Source organism: Mustela erminea, chromosome 4 (genome assembly GCF_009829155.1).
Source record: "Mustela erminea isolate mMusErm1 chromosome 4, mMusErm1.Pri, whole genome shotgun sequence".
NCBI lineage: Eukaryota > Metazoa > Chordata > Mammalia > Carnivora > Mustelidae > Mustela > Mustela erminea.
Window position 1 is genome coordinate 44,205,793 of NC_045617.1, and position 21,466 is coordinate 44,227,258.

Below are 21,466 nucleotides of genomic sequence, written 5' to 3' on the forward strand. Positions count from 1 at the left end.
CCCCGCACGGAGGAGAGCAGGAGGGGGAGTGCCGGGAGGGGAAGGGGCGGGCCTTTCATTCACTGTCGGCCCCTCCGTCGCCGCCGGAGCGGAAGGGCGGGGTCTCGCGCCCCCCTCCCCCGGGAGGTGAGGAGCAAGGGAGGTGGCGGGGCGTGGGGGCGGAGCCCGCGGGCGCGCGTCCCGAGGCGTAGACTACGTCGTCACGTCAGCGCGGGAGAGAGAAAGAGAGGAGCCGACTCGGCTGGGACTGGGGGACGGAGTCGAGAGAGCGAGCAAGGGAGGGTGTGAGCGAGCTTTCGAGCGAGGAGGGGAAAGGCGGCCACTCGTGTTTGAGCGGCCGCGGACGGCACTGGGAGTGGTGGGGGAAAGGAGTAGGGAGGGGAGAAAGAAAGGCCGAGAAAGGAGCCGGACGGAGGCTGGTGGTGGTGGTAGGGGGAGAAGGAGGAGCTGGAGGAGGGCAGGGGCAGAGGGAGTGAGTGAGAGAAGCGGACGCGCGAGGGAGGGGAGGGAAGGGGGGGGTCACGCGGGCGCGCGCGCGCGCACCGGGAGCGCGCTCGGAGGCGAGTGGAACTGGATCGGGTTTGCTGCCAGCGGCGTGAGCTTCGGCCGCCATTTTACAACAGCTCCACTCGCGCCGGACACAGGGAGCAGCGAGCACGCGTTTCCCGCAACCCGATCTCCTCGGACAGGATCCTTCCGCCGCAGCCCAACGGGGAGGTAACGACCGCCTGGACCCGGGTCTGGGAGGGGAGCACCGTGACATTGTGGAGTGAGCTGGGGGAGGGAGGTGTGGGGAGAAACCGGCTTTTCTGGAAAATGGATTCCAAGGGGGAGAGGAGCACGTTGACTAGGGCTGCTTGAGAGTAGGCCGCGGCCCGCGCCGCCACTTCCTCCTCTTCTCCATGTGCTGCCGCCGTTCGGGCTTTGTCTGCGGCGCTCCGGGGAGGAGGCGGCCCCTTGGCCCGCGCGGACCGCGAGCGGCGGCGGAGTTGGTGCTGTCGTGGCCGTCGTCGCGGCGCGGGAGTGGGCGGAGAGGAGCGGGTCCCGTCCCGCAGCCGCGCGGCAAGCTTGGGTGGTGCTTGCGGTCCGGCGGGCGTTAGGCAGTTCGCGGAACGCCCTCACTCTGCTGGGTTGCCGGCCTTGGGCCGGGGGTGGGACAGCTGGCCCCGGCGCCGCAGTCAGTGCACGGGCGGGCGAGGGGTGGGGGCTTGCACCACGCGCCGCGGCTCACGTCTCGGCTGGGCGGGCGGGCGACTGGGGGTCGCCGGCGCCCGGGGCGGAGAGAGCCATGTGTCACGGCGGAGACGGCGGCGCTGGGGGGGGGGGGGCGGGGAGAGCCTGTGGCCTGGCGCCGCCGCGGCCTCGGTGTGAAAGGGCGAGGTTGTCCTGCTGCTGCCTTCTGGGGGCTCCGATCTTGGCTTCAGGTTGACGTTGGGAGCCGGTGATGGTCGTCTTGGCCTGGGACTCGGTGGGTTTCCGTTGAAGGAAGTTGTAGGACATTTGAAGGCGCAGAGCACGTGTTTCTAATGGGCTCCTGGTGGCCGCAGCGGTGAGGCTGCCGCTATGGGTGCGGAGTCGGGGGCGGGCTTTGGGGTGCGGGGGTGAAGGGTGGAGAAATTGGGTGGTAGAAAGGTAGCTTGTGTGAGCGCTTTGTTCTTCGCTGGCTGTTGTTACTGATCTATAAGCGGCAGGCGGGAAAAGCGCGCACTTTGGGGGTTTACCTTGGAGAGAGAAAAGCCCAGCTTTGCTTTCTCTGCACACCTCATTTTCTGTTCAGGCACAGCTGCATGTGGCACGCTGGCTGGTCCTCGTGCTGATTGGGCTCCATTTGTAATATGGTTTTTCCTAGGGAGTGTTAGCAGGTGAGTCAGGGGTGGTGCTAAGGAAAAACATAGTGAATCTGTCCTCCTGTGCCCCACGCTCCAAATCTGGCTTGTCAGGCGATAGTGACTGTAAGGTTTCTTTAAAGGGAGGCGCAGGTTGGCTGGTGTAGAAATTGGTAGAGAAAGTAAAGATTGGGGCTCTTATATTTCTTCTACCCTTTTTGAAGATCCTAGTTTAATTTTGCTTATTGCGTTTGAACAGATCTCTGGAAACATGGCTACAGAACATGTTAATGGAAATGGTACTGAAGAGCCCATGGATACTACTTCTGCAGTTATCCATTCAGAAAATTTTCAGACATTGCTTGATGCTGGTTTACCACAGAAAGTTGCTGAAAAACTAGATGAAATTTACGTTGCAGGTAAGAACTAACACTTGCAAAATTATATTATGAAATTTTTCTATTGGATTTCTGGCTTTGAGCTAAAATAGCAACTTTTTGTGGTTTCCAATAAGTGTGGGAACTAGAGTTTTGCTCTGTCGTGATAGTTGTGAACTAGAGGTTAAGGTGCATAGAGGGAGGGAAGAAGAGGAAGGGTTAGGAGGTAAAGACTGGCTGGCCAGATGGATAAGTATATGATGGTAGCAACAGCTGCAAAATGTTGGGAACAGGCCATGTGACTTTTTGGGGTATTTTTATAGTAGGATTCTTGTTAAAGTACTCGGTAACTGTAGACTTGTAGTCTGTCTTGGTGTGGCTGTTGCTTTTTCTAGTGGTATTTGAAATTGAGTAGAGGTTCAGTTGTCATGCTTGGTACTTTGTTGGTTGATTTTAGGATTTGTAAGCCTATATATTTATTGTAGAAATACTTAGCCTTAAGAACTAAGTGACTTAGACACAGAACATGATGTAAAAGAAGTTGATTCATTATTGCAAGTGTGGTTGAGAGGCCTTATTTAGTTGAGAGTGCAGTTCAGAATGACTAAAGAATGCGTGTTTCTCATTATATAGGTAAGGGATATGGGAGAATTCTTAGTTGGCAAGCATGTACCTGTATTGGCAGTCATGGTCTCTTTAAAAAAAAAAAAAGTTTCCAAAAATATTAAAGTTGACAACTAATTAAGTTTTCTTTTCTCCAGGGCTGGTTGCACATAGTGATTTAGATGAAAGAGCTATCGAAGCTTTAAAAGAATTCAATGAAGACGGTGCATTGGCAGTTCTTCAGCAGTTTAAAGACAGTGATCTCTCTCATGTTCAGGTAATGCTAATTTCAGTATAAATAAAATAGTAATTTTGATATAGTTTGTTCCATTTGATTAGATATAGTTAAGACAATAGTTAAATCTGTTTGGACAATTCTTTTGTAGAACAAAAGTGCCTTTTTATGTGGAGTCATGAAGACTTACAGGCAGAGAGAAAAACAAGGGACCAAAGTAGCGGATTCTAGCAAAGGACCAGATGAGGCAAAAATTAAGGTATGCCTTTAAAAGCTTTTTTTAAGAATTGCCTTCAGTTTTAAAGTTCTTTTAACTCTCTTCTAGCTTTGCTGAATACTTCTTGGATGTGAAATGGGTGTATTTCTTCAAGATGTTGACAGTTAATAATCATGAGATTATTTGTTAAATCTTTTTTAATTACTATTTTGAAAAGTTTCCTGCCTTTAGTTATTTCTGTTTCTACAACAACTCACTTTTAAGTTTCTCTTGTTACTGAGCTATGGTTTAAATCAGTGCCATTGGTATTCTAAAGAAAACACTTAAATATGTCTGCCATATTTCTAAATGTTTTCTGAAAAGCTGCAAGCCCAAATTAGTGACAGTGGAACAAAAATGGGAGGGCATCAGGTCACTTCATACTGGAGGGGAGTGTACATTTAATGGTTGACTGTTTTTCTTAGAATTCTCAAACCCCAAGTTAAATGGTTTTAGAATTTTTAATACTTTCTTCTTTCTCTTCTATTACTGTTGATTTTAAGGCGAATTTGTTCATTTCTAAAGGCAGCTTTTATCAATAAAATAGATTAGTGTGGAAATGTAAATGAAGAAGCAGGCTTGGAGTAGAAGTTCTTTTTTTAATTAAGGTCACATAGAACAGTGAGTGGACTCAAATGCAGCTAGGTTTTGATCTTTGTTTTGGTTTTTAGTTCATAGTGATCATAATAGTTTTAATCTGGTGCTCTTAATACAGTGTACTAGTGCTCTTGAACCAAAGGTTATGGTTTAAGTCAGTTATTAATGGTGCTAAGTGATGTTTTAATGGTATGGGAGGAGGGAAACTTGGAATAAGGAGTTAGCTGTTAATGTCATCCATAAATTTGAGGCTTTCACAGGTCTAGCTGTGAGTGAATTGTGTTTGAATTATAAATCTAACTTTCTCCATAGAAATGGAGTATAGTTGTGCCCATTGTAATATAATGTAATGTCAGTTCTAGTTAAATGTCCTTTTAGGAGTTATGATTATTAAAATTTTATTTAAAATGTAAAGTTCAGTTTATGTGACTTTCTGTTCTATTTTTGGGAGAGAGTGGCTTAAAGCTTTAGTGTGATTTAAATTACAGCAAGAAGAGACAGTGATATTTTTTATAGGATGTTTGAGATAAGTTTTCATTTACTTAGGAGTTGATAATAAAGGTATTATTTGGGTCATAATAAAGATTATAGTTAAAAACAAGGTGAAGGTGAAAGGAAAAGGGATTACATATGGGAAAAAGGGAAGATGAGCCATTTAATGGATTCATCTATGTTAAAGTAATATAGTAGATTGCGGTTTATTTTTGTTACCAAATGTTGCATCCTTCAGTAAACATTTGTGTGTAATAGAAAAAGACTGCTGAAAATACTGTAGTGGTTTGTGGGAGTTTAGAAATGGAATTTTTTTATTATAATATTTTTTTCACAGATATTTAATATTCTTCAGGTAGATGTATAAAATGTCTTGTCATTTTCATTTCTAGAGACTGAGGTGACCCCAAGTCATTTAACAGCATTTTGATAAAATTGGTCATTATGTTTGGTGTCAGCTTGTTTTTATTTCAGAATTTATCAGCTAATTATTAGATTTTATTCTTTAGAAAGGGGTTTTGTGTTTTGTGGTTGAGGTGGTGGAAGAGAATAATTCTTGTTTTTTTTCTTAGGCTAGCAGTGGACCACTTCTAACACTTTTTGCCTATAGTAAGGGGTAAGAGAAACTAACACTCTGATTAGTAAATAGGAGTTGTGTTAAATTTTAACAGTTTGCTTTTAGGGAGATAAAAATGTAGAAGTCATTTCACACTGTTGTAGTTATATAGTTTTCAAGTGATTTTGGCTCTCCTTTATTCTGAATGAACCATGTTGTCTGTGAAGTATGGCACTTGAATGTCAGGTGCATTAAGGAGGTGGTTTTTCATGTAACTCCTAAGTTTCTGGACTTAGTTTGGGGAGTATAATTTGTTCAAAGGTTGGTGAAATGCCCAGAATGGCAGTATGTATTAGAAGTGTGGGGTATAGGGAATTTATTGAGTTAGAAATCCAGACTTGAGAAGAGGAAACTTACCCACTTCCGTCTCTGGGAGAGTTAAACTCAACCAAATTAGGGGCAGTAACTTTTTAAGGAGATATTAGCAGAGTAGATACAGGCCCTGTCTAAAGAGTTGTTGATGGATCAGTATTTTGTGTTGTTCAGTAAACGCTAAATAATTGAAGATCAGAAAATAATTTGATTAGGATCCTGAAATTTTCACTAAAAATTAGAGCTACTGCAGGGTACATTAAAGGAGAAATTCTGAAACCAGATACCAGAAACCTGTTTATAGGGATTGTTGCCAAGGTAAATGGAAAGATTTGAACAAGATTGATTTTCAGCTGTGAAATGCATGGGTGTGGTCTTGTGAATTAAATGTACTAATGACTTTTGAACTTTTCAAGGCACTCTTGGAAAGAACAGGCTACACACTTGATGTGACCACTGGACAGAGGAAGTATGGGGGACCACCTCCAGATTCCGTTTATTCAGGTCAGCAGCCTTCTGTTGGCACTGAGGTAAAGAAACTAAAAACTTGTACCTTTTGTAGTAAATGCACAGGTATCTGGTTTCCTAAAGAAACTCTCCATGGTTTTTACTTCATGTTTAATTTACAGATATTTGTGGGGAAGATCCCAAGAGATCTGTTTGAGGATGAACTTGTTCCATTATTTGAGAAAGCTGGACCGATATGGGATCTTCGTCTAATGATGGATCCACTCACTGGTCTCAATAGAGGTTATGCGTTTGTCACTTTTTGTACAAAAGAAGCAGCTCAGGAGGCTGTTAAACTGGTAAGTTTTTTCTTCCTAAAGTTTCCACATTCACTATCTTTAATTAAAGCCAAGTTTTTTTTTATTGTGCATAAGAGTTAACCAAATGGTTTTGGAATTGCTAATAAGTCACTTCTTTTACACTCTTTGTGTACTCATTGTAGCAGTATTCTTTGCAGGTATGGTTGATTGGACTGAGGATCTATAAAGTAATGTGTCAGATTTCTTGCGTTATGGGTTCTTTGAAACCTCTGGCTTAGTGATGGCTTTTTAATGGGAATGTTAAAACATTTCAGAAAGTAAGTATATAGGGTAGGGCTCCTTTATATTCCGACTGTACCTGGGCCATCCCTTTTTCTAAAATACATCACAAAGACCTTATGATGATGAATTTTTAGTTGATGAAAAAAAGGGTTTTGTACTGAGTTAAATATTTGGTTTCAGTATACTAGATGGACGGTGTGGGGACCTAGTAATTTTCCCAGCTTTTAAAGAAGTTTGTTAATGATTCAAATTATAGTTTATATAATTCATCTTTAAACTAGTTTTATTAAGTTTTGTGACTGAGATGATTTGTACGTTTTATAATTGAAGATGTCAAAGGTCAACCCAAGAGATGTACCAAAAAATACAGCTGGGGAGGAACTTTTGTAAATGGTTCCCTAAGGCAGTTATTTCTTTTCTTTTTTTTTTTTTTTTGGCAGTTATTTCTTAAATTTGCCTTGTCTGGCTTATGTATTTTGTGGGTAATTCCAAGTAAACTTAATATTCCTGGATTGATTTCTCCTGAATTTTATTTCTTCCTCATACTCAGATGTTCCACATTTTAAGGCATACCATAAGTAGAAGAACCAACTATGTTTTGCTTTTTATATTGCTTGAATCTCCATTGGTGTGTATAACTGAATATGTAAAGATTTTACATTAGAAAAGTGGTACTTGAGAGATCATAGTGTCTTAAAAAAAGAAAGGGATTAAATGATTTCTTTTTAAGTCTTGCGTGATTTTTCCCTCCTTTAAAGAATGCTTCCTATTTCAGAGCAGGTATAGTTACAGTTAATCATTCAGTGGTAATCTTTGGGCATCAAAATTTTAAGTGTTAAGCAGTTCAGGTAAAATTAAGGACTTCTTTTAGAATTCTGAAAAGATATTTTTGAATCATCCAATTTAACTTATAAAAGCATATTAACATTTTTACCAGGTAGTAAATAAAGTAGTGGTAAGTTTTAATACAGAAATGTAGAATGATTGAGAAGACAAATACCTTACTGCAACAAGCAAGTACAGAATTTAAAGTTTTCAGTTCCGTTTTATTTACTTGGTATTACATAAAGTTTTTCTGTTTAATAAGTATGGTTATTTAGTGTATAAGTGGTGATTTTTGTGTATTAATATTTTTAAAGGAATCATTAAACATTTGTAGCACACTTAATTCTTGCTACCAAATAGAGTAATTATGGTAGGCCCTCACTAGAATTTATTTCTGGACGATTCCTAAAATCCTTAAATGCATCATTAGAGGAAGATGATACATAATCTAATTCTAACATGATTTTTAGTGCCATTAAAAACTCATTATGAAATATTTTCAGTTTGGGCGGTTGCCTTGGCTTAACAAATAAAGATTGTCCAAAATTGCATTGCTCTTGTTAATATAGTTAAGTTTTTAAACTGTAACGCAGAAAGTTCCATAGGTATCCAAACAGCCATTTTGATTCATCTAGGAACTAATTCTTGTATTTCCTTACACTTTTTTCTGGGTTTGTGATTTGAGCCCTTATCTGGGAGCAAGTTTATTTACTGCCTGAAGAATTAGGAGGATTTGCATTTTGGTGCTTTTTGAAAGATATTTTTAGTGGTAGTGTTGTATATCCACTGGGATGAATTGGATGTATCATCATTGCTTTTTTTAAAAAGGATGCTTTACTGTGGTAGGATTTTGGTGATAACAGATTTGGGAGATTTGCCTTAATGTAACAGTGAGGACTAGACTTTTGAGGAAATGAAACATTTTAGAGAAACATGGAATTAAAGTTAATTAGGATGTTTTTTGCTATTTTGTATTTATTGTGGAAATGAGTACTCTTCTAAATGTGTTCCTTAAAGGAGCATATTTTGAAAATTAATCCTACATGTATCATGAGAGTTTACTTGAATTATACCTCTTTGTAAAGTGAATTTTTATGTGAGCCATCGGAGTGGTTATTCTAGTTGTAGATGATCATATGTTGAAAAAAATAATGCCTGTTTGGCATTATTTATAGATCAGACAGGATTGAAGCATAGTTTCTTTTTGCTTTCCTGTACTTTGAGTGTCTTGAGGAATACCTTAGGTCAAGATAGTTTATGTATTGGGGTGCCAGGCTGGCTCAGTCATTAGAGCATGTGACTCCTGATTTCGGGGTCATGAGTTCAGGCCCCATGTTAGACAGAGTTTACCTATTTTTTTCTTTAAAGATTTTATTTATTTATATGACAGACAGCAAGAGAGGGAACAGAAGCAGGGGGAAGGAGAGGGAGAAGCAGGGAGCCTGATGTGAGGCTCGATCCGAGGACACTAGGATCATGACCCAAGCCAAAGGCAGACACTTAAACTGAGCCACCCAGGCACCCCCATAGAGCTTACTTAAAACATAAAGATAGTTTTATTTTATGGTTTTGATCTTATTTTTTGGTATGATTCAATAATGGTTTTCCCCACCTAGGCTAAAAATTACGGATTTGGGGACACCTGGCTGGCTTAGTTGGTAGAGCATGTAACTTGATCACAGGGTCATGAGTTTGAGCCCCATGTTAGGGGTAGAGTTTACTAAAATATATATAAATGTTGTGGATTTTAAATTTTTATATATGTTGTGTCTGAATTACTTGTAAAGTGGATTGGTACTAACAGCTGAAAAAGAGGCAAGAACTTAGAAGCAGCTGCAAACTTTTTAAATGACACGGTTTTCAGCCAATATTTGCTTTGTATTTTGAGGAATAAAAATGTTTTTCCTAAATGGTGATGATCTAAAGGGGAAGCAAAATCTAAACTTGGGAAAGGTAAATAAATAGTTATCTATTGAGTGCTTGTTAAGACACAGGAGCTGTGCTAGGGTGCTACATTATTACCTTTAAATACTACTTCAGTTTATTTTTGAAAGTAATTGGAATTTATTCTGCAGAAGAGTAAATAGCTTGGGAGACTTACTGGATGCCCTACAGCTTTAGGGTTTGTTTAAGTTCTTACCTTTGGCTAGACAGAACAGTTTAAGTCAGCAATACACGTCATGTCATCAGGTAGCCTGATTCTTTTAAGTTAGGTAGTGGTTTAGGTAGTGTTAAAAGGAGCACAGGAAATAAGTCCTGTTTCTACTGCCAAAATGTTTTTGGCATCTATCTTCATTGCTACCACCTTAGTCTTAAGGTACCATTTGAAGAACCCTCCTGCTATTCATTGCTTTCCACTGTCCCTTTACTCTTATCATAGGTTAGATCACAACATTCCCATGTTGAAAACTTTAATGATGGCTTCCAAAAGGGCCCTATCTGATCAGGTTTCTCCTTACTTTTTTCTTTTTTTGCCCTTCCATCCATACTTTGTCTTTTTGTCCCCCACATAAACTATGACCATTTCCATCTCAAGGCTACCCTCTGTTTTTTTTCCCAAGGCTCCTCCAGTTACCGTAGCTGCTGTCCTACCAAGGAGGTCTTAGAGGGCCTTTTCTGACTTGAGCAGCTTACCATCCAGTTGCCCCATGACAGTGTCCTGAACACAATAAAATAGAATGTTCAGATGTATTTAAAATTGTTTGTTGGTTTTGTAAATTATTTGGTTATTCCTCCAGGATACAAGCTTTTTTTCCCTCTGTATATCCCTGACATTCAGAACAGTGCCACTATATATTTATCCAGTGGGTGCTGGGTAAATAACCTACCTGACTGGCTCACTAGTGCCTTCTCATCTATTATTTATGACTCAAGAATTTATAACATTCCCATATTAGCTATGGATTGTTATACTATTTAAAGATCGTCTAGCTTTTATTTGCAGTTATTTATTCAGTGGTAGGGATTATTGTGGATAAATTGGGGGGCATTGCTTTCCCCTTCATCCTGGGGAGATATTCGGAAGTAAACATAGTATTTGGTGGTGTCACAAAGACCAGGAAGAATGGTAGGCAGCAGGTGTGTATTTATCTTTGTATGGTGTGCTCCTGGAATTGAAGCTCAGGGCCACTTGGACCCCAGTGCCCATCACTTTCCTAGATAATAGAAATATTCTGCTGAAAATGCTGATAGTGCCTATGTTATAAATGCTGGACTAATGGGTCTCTTTCTGCATGTTAAAAGTTAAAATTTTAATAGGCAGTGATGGTTTTATTTACCAAAGTAGTTGATGTATGCTGGTGTAGCATCTATAAAACCATTTTTTATGAATGCAGGTGACAAGACAGGTCCACAAGATATTCTGTTGCATTTTAACAAATAGTGTGCTTAATAGGAAGACTTCTGCTGTGGACGTACAAGGTAGTTTGATCCAGTTCTTGACTTTATGGAACATGAGAGGCAGACTACAGTGAAAGAGGAAGCAGATGCATTGTTCAGAGGGTAACAGTGATGAAGGGGTAGATTGTATTGAGTTCGTTACAGAAGAGTTTTTATAAAACTTGATAAAGATGATCAAGCAGGATATTTAGGGAAACAGGTGAATGTAGTTGAAGCAGTGTTTTGCTGAGTAATGGGAGATAAAGCTAGTATGAAGTTAGTGCCAGAAGGTAATTGTCATGACTACTGGGCTAAGTTGCATGATGCCATTAAAGTTTTGAGTCTTGGTGTGAGTAACATAATGTAAATAACAGAATAGTGAAGGAAGTTTGGATGAAGAGAACAAAGGCCCAGGAGGGTCACAGCCATAGAAGGGGAGGGAGAGAGGTTAAAGATTTTGGAAGGAGAGATATTAGATAGTGGTACACTATAGGTTCCATTCTGATTTTTAACAATGATTTAAATCAGGACATAGTTGGACTGCCCTCAGAATGTCTGGTGACTTGAGTTTGCATACAGTGGTAAATGCCCTGGATGATTATATCAGGACCTGAAAAGATTTTGATAGTCTGAAACAGATAGTTAACATGAGCAAGATGGAATTGACGAAGGTCAAGTCCTTTATACAATTAATTTCAGAAGTAAGATGTAGTGTGAGTCGGCAGTGTGGAGTGGTTGCCAGGTCGCTCAGGTAATCATGGATTGTGTGTTACAGACCATGGTGTTTAGAAGTGGGAGATTATTAATAGTCTACAGTTTATTCTAGACTCCTCAATCTCAGTCTGTATCTACAGTATTGTGTTATGGATGTTACTATCTGGTGACACTCTTAGTAAGCACATTAGTTGGGCAGTATCACAGAAGGAGTGATTGGCAAGGCATGGAGAACAATTGAGTCATGACCTTTGTGTGCAGGTATATGAAGTGCTGTCATTTGGGGGAGAAAGGAGTTACTATAGAATTTTTAGAGTAGTAGATTTTGGCTCAGTGTAAAGATTTTTGGGGCACCTTGCTGGTTTAGTCAGAATATTCAGCTCTTGATCGCAGGGTTACGAGTTTGAGCCCCACATTGGATGTAGAGATTATTTAAAGAAAAACCTAAAGGAGATTCTTTACTTAAATATTTAAAAATAAAATGGACAGTCTGGGGAGGTAGTGACTTTGCTGCTATGGGAAGAGTTAGAACTGAATAACCATTTCTGCATTAGTTTTCAAATCTGAGATTGCTAGTTTGGGGAGATTTGGCAACTGACTGGCTATGAGGGAAGGAAAAGTGACGGGATTTTAAGCCTAGACGACAAGAATGTTCCAGACTGTACAACTCCTGCTTTGGTGTTCTGAAAGACTGAAACTGCATTGATTAATGTTCAGAGTTCATTTTTATTTTGTCACCTCACTGTGGAACTAAATCTGAAAGCTAGATTTCTGAAATACCTTAACATCAGTGTTGAACTTCTTGAGTTGGGAGGCATCACTTTTGGGGGGGGGTCATTTTAATGCTATGATAGTGTCCTGATATATTAATTCTTATGAGTTAGGATTGATCAGCATTACTTTAGAATCTCTGTTAAGGTTCAGAACAGTTTTGTAATGCCCTTCTACCACTCAACTTGCTGTTAACCTGCTGGGGTGTGAAATTTATGGTGATAGGTCTTAAAGTTCTTAGGTTAATTCAAGTCCATATATAAAAATGCATGTTTAATCTGTAGATTGGGCACTGCTTTAAGATATGTTTATTTCTGGGTAGTGGGTACTTTTTTCCTTTTTTAAAAAAAGATTTTTAAATTTTTGAGAGAGCATGAGCTGTGGGGTGGGTAGGGTGGGGTAGAGGGAGAAGCAGACTCCCCTCTGAGCAGGGAGCCCAAAGCTGGACTCATTCCCAGCACCCCAGGATCATGACCTGAGGTGAAGGCAGATGCTTAACTGACTGAGCGAACTACCCAGGTGCCCTTCTTTTTTCTTTTTTTGAGTAATCTTTACACCAGACTTAGGGCTCAAGCCCTTGACCCTGAGATCAAGAGTCAAGTGCTCTAACAACAGAGTCAGCCTGGCATCCATCCGAGTACTTCTTTTACTTTATTTGGACAATATACCCAGGGGGTCTCCTTTGCTCCTTTAATGGTTTAATTGGAGAGCCAGTTTACTATGTGGGTTAGCTCTAATTGTTTTGTCTTTTTTTACTTAAAAAAATGTGGATGAAGAATTATAGTTGACTTTCTAAATCTTGCTAAATTAAATCTTCATATCATTTGTATTGTTTAGAAACCACAGCCATCCTAAATAACCTTTACCTACCCTGCATTTATACTATAGGAGGACTAGTGAAGAAACTTCTCTTCTGTAAATAATGAGATGGTCATTACTGCTTTGAAGCAGCTTTGTTAAATGTTGTGGAAGTGGTATAACCAAGAATTCTGACTTTCCCTATAAGTTTTTCTTTTTTTAAACTTTTAAAACATTTTCTTATGGTAAATAGGTCCTACTCTTAGGACTTGTGGAGGAAAGTTATGCCAAGTTCTATTACTTAAGAATAAGTCCGATATTCCCTTTAAACACTTCATATTTTTTTCTGTTTTTCTGATACCTTAGTTTTAGTCAAGTCCTTGAGTTGAATTTTCAGGTAACCCATAGATCTCTACTTTTTTTTTTTTTTTTTTTTTAAAGACTTTATTTATTTATTTGACAGAGAGATCACAAGTAGGCAGAACAGCAGTCAGAGAGAGAAAGGGGGAAGCAGGCTCCCTGCTGACAGAGCACCCAATGCGGGGCTCGATCCCAGGAGCCTGAGATCATGACCTGAGCTGAAAGCAGAGGCTTAACCCACTGAACCACCCAGGTGTCCCTAGATTTCTACTTTCAAGAGGTTTTTGGTCTTAATAGAATATAAATGCTATGAGAAAACCAGGTGTGTGGCAGGATTTTTCAGCCTCAGTACTGTTGATATTTTAGATCAGGTGATTCTTTGCTCTGCCGAGTTATCTTGTGAATTGTTGGATATTTAGTACCCTCTCTGGCCACTGCGTACCCACTAAATACTAGCAGCAAGTCCCCATCCCTAGTTGACAACCAAAAAATGTCTTTAGACATTGTCAGATGTCCTCTTGGCACAAAGTCATTGTTTAGAATTACTGGTCTGTGTTAAACATAGAAGGGTGTTTTGTTGACCTTTTTTATAGGATTTAGGTGTTGTAGAGTGTGCGGTTGGGCCCAAATCTACAGGTATGCAGAGGAGTTTGGATGATGGACGTTTCAGGGAAACATTTTATTCAGAGGCTCAGCAGTATAACGCTGTTTGAGAACTCTTGTCAATAGCTAAGATTATTGTGGAGAGAAAGTAGTAGCAGCAGTAGGAATTTAAGGTTAAATTTACATGATGTCCAGGTATTTGAACTTTATTTTGGTGATGGGGAGCCACTGAGAGATTGTTTCAATAGGCAAAACCTGCGATTTCTTTTCTTAAAAAAAGGTCTCAGGCATAAGTGTAGAAAATACAAATAATCCTGGGATCATGATGACCAGGTACTTTGATAGCATGAGTTCAATCAGTGTGGTAGAAAGTATAAAACTGTTCTGAACTGGAGGAAGGACATTTGAATTTCATGTTAGATTTGAGGATCTGAAGATGGAGAAAGGGACAGGGAGGAATTGATATTTTGACTTAGTATATGCTTTCTTGTCTTCTACCTGATGTACCTTTTATGCAAAAATGGGAGAAGGAGGAATTCCTGGCTATCTCATTCAGTGGAGCTACTCTTGATTTCAGGGTTGTGAGTTTAAGTCTCAAATTCAGTGTAAAGCTTACTTGAAAAAACAAAAAACCAAAAAACAGGAATGGTTTCGCTTTGCTGTAAGGCTGGTCTACAAATTGTATGGAAATTTATGTTGATTTTCTTTTAGCTTGTGTAGCCCCACTTGTAGGTACACACAACATTGAATTTTGAGGCCAGGTGTGGGGGATTAATCTGTAATTATTGATGCTGCTGCCACCTTTACTACTACTAAATGAAATTTTGAGGTGATTTTAATTGTATGATATAAATAATTTACTTTTCCTGATTAACGTTAATAGTTTTGAACTTTAGTTTGTAAATAATACTGATCAGTGGATTTGTCACTTTGACAGATTGGGTTTTACCTCTTTAATATCTCACCTGTCTATGGGATATAGTTGCTTGAAGACTTTACTTTTTTACTGTAGTTTTATATTTGCTTCTGTACTTGCACTATAATCAATCCACTTGTCTTTTCCAACTTCATTGTAGACTTGATGAAAATGAAATGGAGGGGGGGAAGTAGGGTTGGATTCGGGAAAAGGAGGTTCTCTCCTTTTAGAATTACGTATTTAAAGGTACCCATTAGAGGCGCCTGGGTGGCTCAGTGGGTTAAGCCTCTGCCTTCCGCTCAGGTCATGATCTCAGGGTCCTGGGATCGAGCCCCGCATCGGGCTCTCTGCTCAACGGGGAACCTGCTTCCCCCCTCTCTCTGCCTGCCTCTCTGCCTACTTGTGATCTTTCTCTCTGTCAAATAAATAAATAAAATCTTAAAAAAAAAAAAATAAAGGTACCCCTTATTGCAACTTTTTACAAGAGTAAAAAGAAGATGAGGAAAAATAGATTTAGTTCCTGGTTAACAGAAAGGGGGAAACTCTGTTGGTATTTGAGTCTCTTTACCTTGCGTGAGGATAAGTTGTTGCCAGGTGAATTTAAATAGAAATTAAGGTACTGTGGAATCAGCAATTTTGACCTGATTCCTAATTGATCAAGTTTCTTAAGTTTCAAGGACTAGACGAATTGCATTAAATCATTCATTTTTTAAATGTGTTCTGTCAATATAATGTTATCTCTTTCATAATTTCCTCTTGGAGTGCCATATGCTAACTATATTTTTTAAAGGTAGAGAAATAAGTAGCATTGAAACACGTTTGCCGAAAAATTTGCATATATTTTTATAATAAACATAAGATACTATAAGAATTTTTAAAACATGGTACACTTTTTCCCCTTTCAGTATAATAATCATGAAATTCGTTCTGGAAAACACATTGGTGTCTGCATCTCGGTTGCCAACAATAGGCTTTTTGTGGGCTCTATTCCTAAGAGTAAAACCAAGGAACAGATTCTTGAAGAATTTAGCAAAGTAACAGGTAAGTTGGATTTATGTGGAAGGGGATGCAGCTTCTAATATTGAAGGTAATTGCATACTTCTGTGTGACAAGCATTGTTTTAAACATTCTATTTTTTGACTTGTATTCTCCAACCATGTGAGATAGGTAACTCTGATTTTTCAGATAAGGAAAGTAGGTACAGAGGGCTTTGGGAAATGCCAAACATATACTTCGTAAGGAATGCACCTGGGATTTGAATAGTCTGCACTGTTCAATCTGTGCATATGCTATTTTGGAAGCTGTGTGTTTTTATGCATTTTTAGGTGATAGCTTGACATTCTTAGTAGGAGTGTTTGAGTAATGATTTGACTTTCTGAATAATTGGAATAATAAATTTTGCTATAAGCAGAGATTATACATTGTCAATATGGTGCAATTTCTTTGAACTATAAAGCATTTTTTATAATAGTTTCCATGTTGGGCTGCTTTTATTAAAAAATATTTTGTCTGCCTGGAATAATTATTAAATTCTCAGACTGTTAATCAGTCTCCAGGAACATTTGAAGTCTTACTTAATACTAATATATTTCACTTGAAATAAAGCTGTTGATATCTGAGGCCAGAAAAGTGTCATCAAAAAATTTTAGAGGCACCTGTGTGGCTCAGTTGGTTAAGTGTCTGCCTTTGGCTCAGGTCATAAACACTAGGGGGTCTGCTTCTCCCTCTTCCTCTGACCTTCCCCCTGCTTTTGTGCTCTCTCAAATAAATGAAGTCTTTAAAAAAATAATTTCAGTGTTTACTTGTATAATAAAAAATTTGACCATGTCTGACCTATACTGCCATTTTCCTAACAGTTATGTAAAAATTTTATGCCTCTGTCAATTAATGGAAGAGTAGTCCTTGGGTCTAAGGATTTTACAAGTGTGTTGAGAACACTTGTAAAGTGTGGATTATTAGGTAAATTATCTGGACCAGTTCTTTTGAGAGTCTTTTTTTAAAGATAAGGATTAATTTTTCAGTTTTATATCCCATTATTATATTAGAAAAATCCTTTAATCGATTTTGTTCTTGCTTATTTTATCTAATTTCTCTGAAATGGTTGCTTATTTTCAGAGGGTCTCACAGATGTCATTTTATACCACCAACCAGACGACAAGAAAAAAAACAGAGGCTTTTGCTTCCTTGAATATGAAGATCACAAAACAGCTGCCCAGGCAAGGCGTAGGTTAATGAGTGGTAAAGTCAAGGTCTGGGGAAATGTTGGAACTGTTGAATGGGCTGATCCTATAGAAGATCCTGATCCTGAGGTTATGGCAAAGGTAATGGCAGTCATGTTAATAATTTTTTTGAGGGGTTGGTGGAAGAAGGGGAAAGCTTTAGAGAGGGATGTAAAGAACTTCTAAAATGAATTGTTTACTTTTTGAAAAAACAAATTTTTGAAAGAGAAGTATTCTTTAATAAAGCCACATATCAGAAATAATATGTATATAGGCAGTGAATATAGAAATTTATTTTTGGACCCCGTCATAGTTGTGTAACTGTCATACTCTCAAGGTGATGAGTAGTTAGCCTATATGCTGTGGAGATGGTTCACTATCATTTTTGTGTGAAGTCTGAGAGCAGTTTCTTTGTGTATTTGAGAATGGCGCCATTAGCTTACATGGTTTTTGTGTTAAAAGTCCTACTCCTAAAAATAGTGAACTGTACTGGCCTCAGCAGAGCTGCTGCAGTTACAAGGTTTAGCTATTATTAGGTATCCTGCTTCAGCAGTCAGTTGAGACATCCTATGAGAACAAACATCTCTTGAGTCAACATTTTGTAGTTAAGTTATTCTATCCTTTGTCATTTAAGAATTCCCCCTAATGGTGATAGGCTAGCAGCTACAACTTGTTCACTTAAATCAAGAGTGTGAAATGCCAGAACTGTGAATATTGCTAAAGGGTAAGTAGTCTTGAGGACAGAAGATACTTTGTATTTTTCTCTGGCCTGTTAAACTCTTTAGGATTATCACATTAAGAAATTCAGATGTTACTTCAAGTATTTAGGAGGAAATGATGTTTCTTAGCAAAAGGGCAGCTTTTCTAATTGCACTTTGAGGAGCCTTCTGGACTGAAAATTTATTTTGTCAGTATTTTGAACACTCCTACTTTAAGTTTATCAACTTTTCAAAAGCAGGTTCCAATTAGTTTTGACCATCTATGCTAAGAGTTAAATGTTCAACAGCTATCTCAGAGGCGTGGTATTCACATTGTTAGAAAATGACAACCTCAGTTTGAATTGCAGACAAATTACTAATTTTAATAAAAACTACTAAGCACGTTTGTTTTGAGCAAGGTACACAGTTCTCATATACTCCTTGGCCACACACACATGCACAGCCTACCCCACTGTCGGCATTTCCACCAGAGTAGTAGATTGTTACAATCAGTGAACCTACATTGACACATTGTTGTAACTTAATACATTAGGGATTTACTCTTACTGTACATTCTGTGGTTTTGGTTCAAAAGTAATAGTTATACTGCCCTAAGAATCCTTCCTGACCTGCATAATCACCTCCCATCCACTCTAACCCTTGGGAACTATTGTTTTTTGTTTTGTTTTGTTTTGTTTGGGTCTCCGTAGCTGTGCCTTTTCCCAGATGTCATATATAGCTCTTAAAAATTCTTTTACTTCGTTACATGCATTTAAAGTTCCTCCATATCTTTCCATGGCTTGATAGCTCATTTCTTTTTAGCACTTTTTAGTAATAATCCATTGTCTTGATGTATTGTACTTTATTTATCCATTCACCTACTGAAGAATATTTTGTTTGCTTCCAAGTTTTGGCAATTATGAATAAATCTGTTGTAAACAACCATATGCAGATTTTTATGTGGACATGTTTTCAACTCATTTGGGTAAATAACAAAAGTACAATTGTTGGATTGTATGGTAAAAATGTTTAGCTTTGTAAGAAACTGCCAAACTGTTCTCCATAGAGTGGCTATACTATTTAGCATTTCTACTAGCACTGTTTCTGCTTCATATACTTATTTGCGTTGGGTGGTGTTAGTGTCATTTTATGGCCATTCTAATGTGGCATTGTTCTTACTTTGTTCTTGTTCTTACTTATTTTTTGTTCATTAAAAAAATTTTTTTCTTTAACCTTTACACCCAACATGGGGTTTGCATTTACAACCCCAAGATCAAGCTACGTGTCCTGCTGACTGTGCCAGCCAGCCAGCCAGGCACCCCTCATTGTTGTTTCTATTTGTAATTCTTTAACAAAGTGATGTTGAGCATCTCTTCATGTGTTTGTCATCTACTTTGGTGAGGTGTCTGTTCAGGTTTTTACCTGTTAGATCCAGCAGACACACTACCTAGGTATTTTCAAATGAGTTGAAAACTTGGTCTTTTGTATTTCTGATATTCCTTTAATGGTTAGTGACTAAAGTTAATTTTGTAGGGTGGGTTAATGGCATCCTGGAAATTGAACCCTTCGGAAATAAATATACAGGGAGTTTCTGTTTTTTGTTTTTTTTTTTAAATTTTCAGGTAAAAGTGCTGTTTGTACGTAACCTTGCCAATACTGTAACAGAAGAGATTTTAGAAAAAGCATTTAGTCAGTTTGGGAAACTGGAACGAGTGAAGAAACTAAAAGATTATGCTTTCATTCATTTTGATGAGCGAGATGGTGCTGTCAAGGTAAATAAATGGGGGAACTATTGTAGGCATCTAAATTAAACCAAGGATTTTTTAGTCATCCTGTAATTGGAATATTCTAAAAAGTTGAAGGACACTCAGAGGTTGTGTAATCTACTCCAGTTAACCTTTATTGGCTGTAGCAAATTGCATAACTCACTAAACTGAGTCAAAAAGGTAATTAGTGAAGAGCTGGATCTTAAGATAAAATATAACAACTGTATTTTTAAAATTTGATGCTTCCAACACAGTGAAATGATTTTCATACTTTGAATGAGGCATAATTGTTGTTAAAGCCGTCTTTATATTGATCAGTACCTTATTTTTTAAGGCTATGGAAGAAATGAATGGCAAAGATTTGGAGGGAGAAAATATTGAAATTGTTTTTGCTAAGCCACCAGATCAGAAAAGGAAAGAAAGAAAAGCTCAGAGGCAAGCAGCAAAAAATCAAATGTAAGTAAAAATTGTATAAATTTAAATGTTGGTAGATGAACTGGTGAAAAACAGGTGTTTTGCAAACCTTTTAAGTGCATAACAGGCCTTGACCTTTTAAAGAAGATTTGAAAGGTTTGAGGTGCTGAGAAACGCCAAGGATCTCAAGAAATGTTTATTGAGCTGTTGCTGTTGACCATACTTGTGAAAATAACTATAATTCTGTATAACTAGAGTTTTGTGTAATAATGAAAATCAGGAAATTTCCTACCATATTTTATAGAATGTGCTTCTGAATTACGTGTTTTAAAATTAGCTCTCCAAAACTGATCTGTTTGGTTAAAGTGTGGAGAGTTTTTTTTCTCAGAGATAGAAGATACTAAATCTCTGATTATGATAAGCTCTGCTTCCTCTACATCCAAAAGAGGCTTCTCTACCAATATATAGTGCCTGTTGCCACCTCAAACATTTTATATATGGTTTTGAGAAATAAGAGAATGTAGTGAATAAAATAAGTAACATGGTATTGAAGAAAACTAAGTTTAATGCATTGCATATATTGGATTTTTTTAGAACATCTATAAAAGGATATCTTCTTATTTAAGACAGTAAATGAAATTTTTAGCTGTGTAAGAATGAGGTTTGCAATTTTAAAAGCATGAAGTTGGTAATTTCTAAGGAGGAAGAGGGATAATCGCTATTTGATGTAATAACAAGAGTTACTGAACTTAACTATTTCAGGGGCAGTTTCTGTCCATTGTCCTATGTGGTTTGCAAAAGAAGGGTTAGGGGTGCTTCTACTTACTTCTTTTACTTCATTATCAGGGAAGTAATCAAATTTCTGCAGTTGGCTGTGCAGTTAGACAAGTAGTCTGGTTCTGAGCCTCAGTTTCTTTAGTTTTAAAAAGGGGATCAGACTTGGGGCTCCTGGGCTCAGTCATTTGAGCGTCTGACTTTAATTTCAGTTCAGGTTATGATCTCATTGTTGTGAGATCTAGCCATATGTTGGGCTCCATACTGGGCATGGAGCCTGCTTAGGATTCTCTTTCTCTCTTTCTCCCCCACCCCTCTTCTTATATGTACTCTCTCTCAAAAAATAAAGTAGAAAGGGTCAGATTAAATTATGTAAGATGTTTTGTACTGTGATTATCCATGTGATCTATACTTGGGGGGGCGACTAAGAGACATGCTTTATAGGCTTAGTGGTAGAATAAGGAGAAAGACTATGGAAAGCTAGGTTTTGAAGGGGAAGCTAATGCTCTATATTTCAGACCCCTTGAGTATATATTCGGTGCAGTGAAAGTGACTTTCATCTCTTACAGAAGATAGTTAACTGATCATAATCATGTTTATTCATGCAATAGCAGAAAATAAGTGTCAGAAATTATATTAGAAAAGTAAATAAAGGGACGCCTGGGTGGCTCAGTGGGTAAAGCCTCTGCCTTCGGCTCAGGTCATGATCCCAGGGTCCTGGGATTGAGCCTCACATCGGGCTCTCTGCTCAACAGGGAACCTGCTTCCCCCTCTCTCTCTGCCTGCCTCTCTGCCTACTTGTGATCTCTGTCAAAAAAAATAAAAATCTTAAAAAAAAAAAAAAAGGAAAAGCAAATAAAATAGTTA

At 38.7% G+C, this 21,466-nt stretch overlaps 1 protein-coding gene across 5 annotated transcripts in view; it reads left to right on the top strand.

Annotated features, from left to right (window-relative positions):
* SYNCRIP (synaptotagmin binding cytoplasmic RNA interacting protein) overlaps positions 1 to 21,466 on the top strand; it is a 31,261-nt gene continuing 9,795 nt past the window's right edge. For 2 of the 5 annotated variants that reach the window (XM_032339121.1, XM_032339120.1), the window contains exons 1-9: positions 600 to 717; positions 2,965 to 3,083; positions 3,193 to 3,300; positions 5,731 to 5,844; positions 5,944 to 6,120; positions 15,634 to 15,769; positions 16,844 to 17,049; positions 19,268 to 19,417; positions 19,746 to 19,867. In XM_032339121.1, coding sequence (XP_032195012.1) covers positions 3,220 to 3,300; positions 5,731 to 5,844; positions 5,944 to 6,120; positions 15,634 to 15,769; positions 16,844 to 17,049; positions 19,268 to 19,417; positions 19,746 to 19,867 — 986 coding nt within the window. In that variant the 5' untranslated portion in view covers positions 600 to 717; positions 2,965 to 3,083; positions 3,193 to 3,219. Of the gene's footprint in view, positions 718 to 2,085; positions 2,246 to 2,964; positions 3,084 to 3,192; positions 3,301 to 5,730; positions 5,845 to 5,943; positions 6,121 to 15,633; positions 15,770 to 16,843; positions 17,050 to 19,267; positions 19,418 to 19,745; positions 19,868 to 21,466 lie in introns of all 5 variants that reach the window. The other 3 variants (XM_032339117.1, XM_032339119.1, XM_032339118.1) reach the window with 3 other exon arrangements.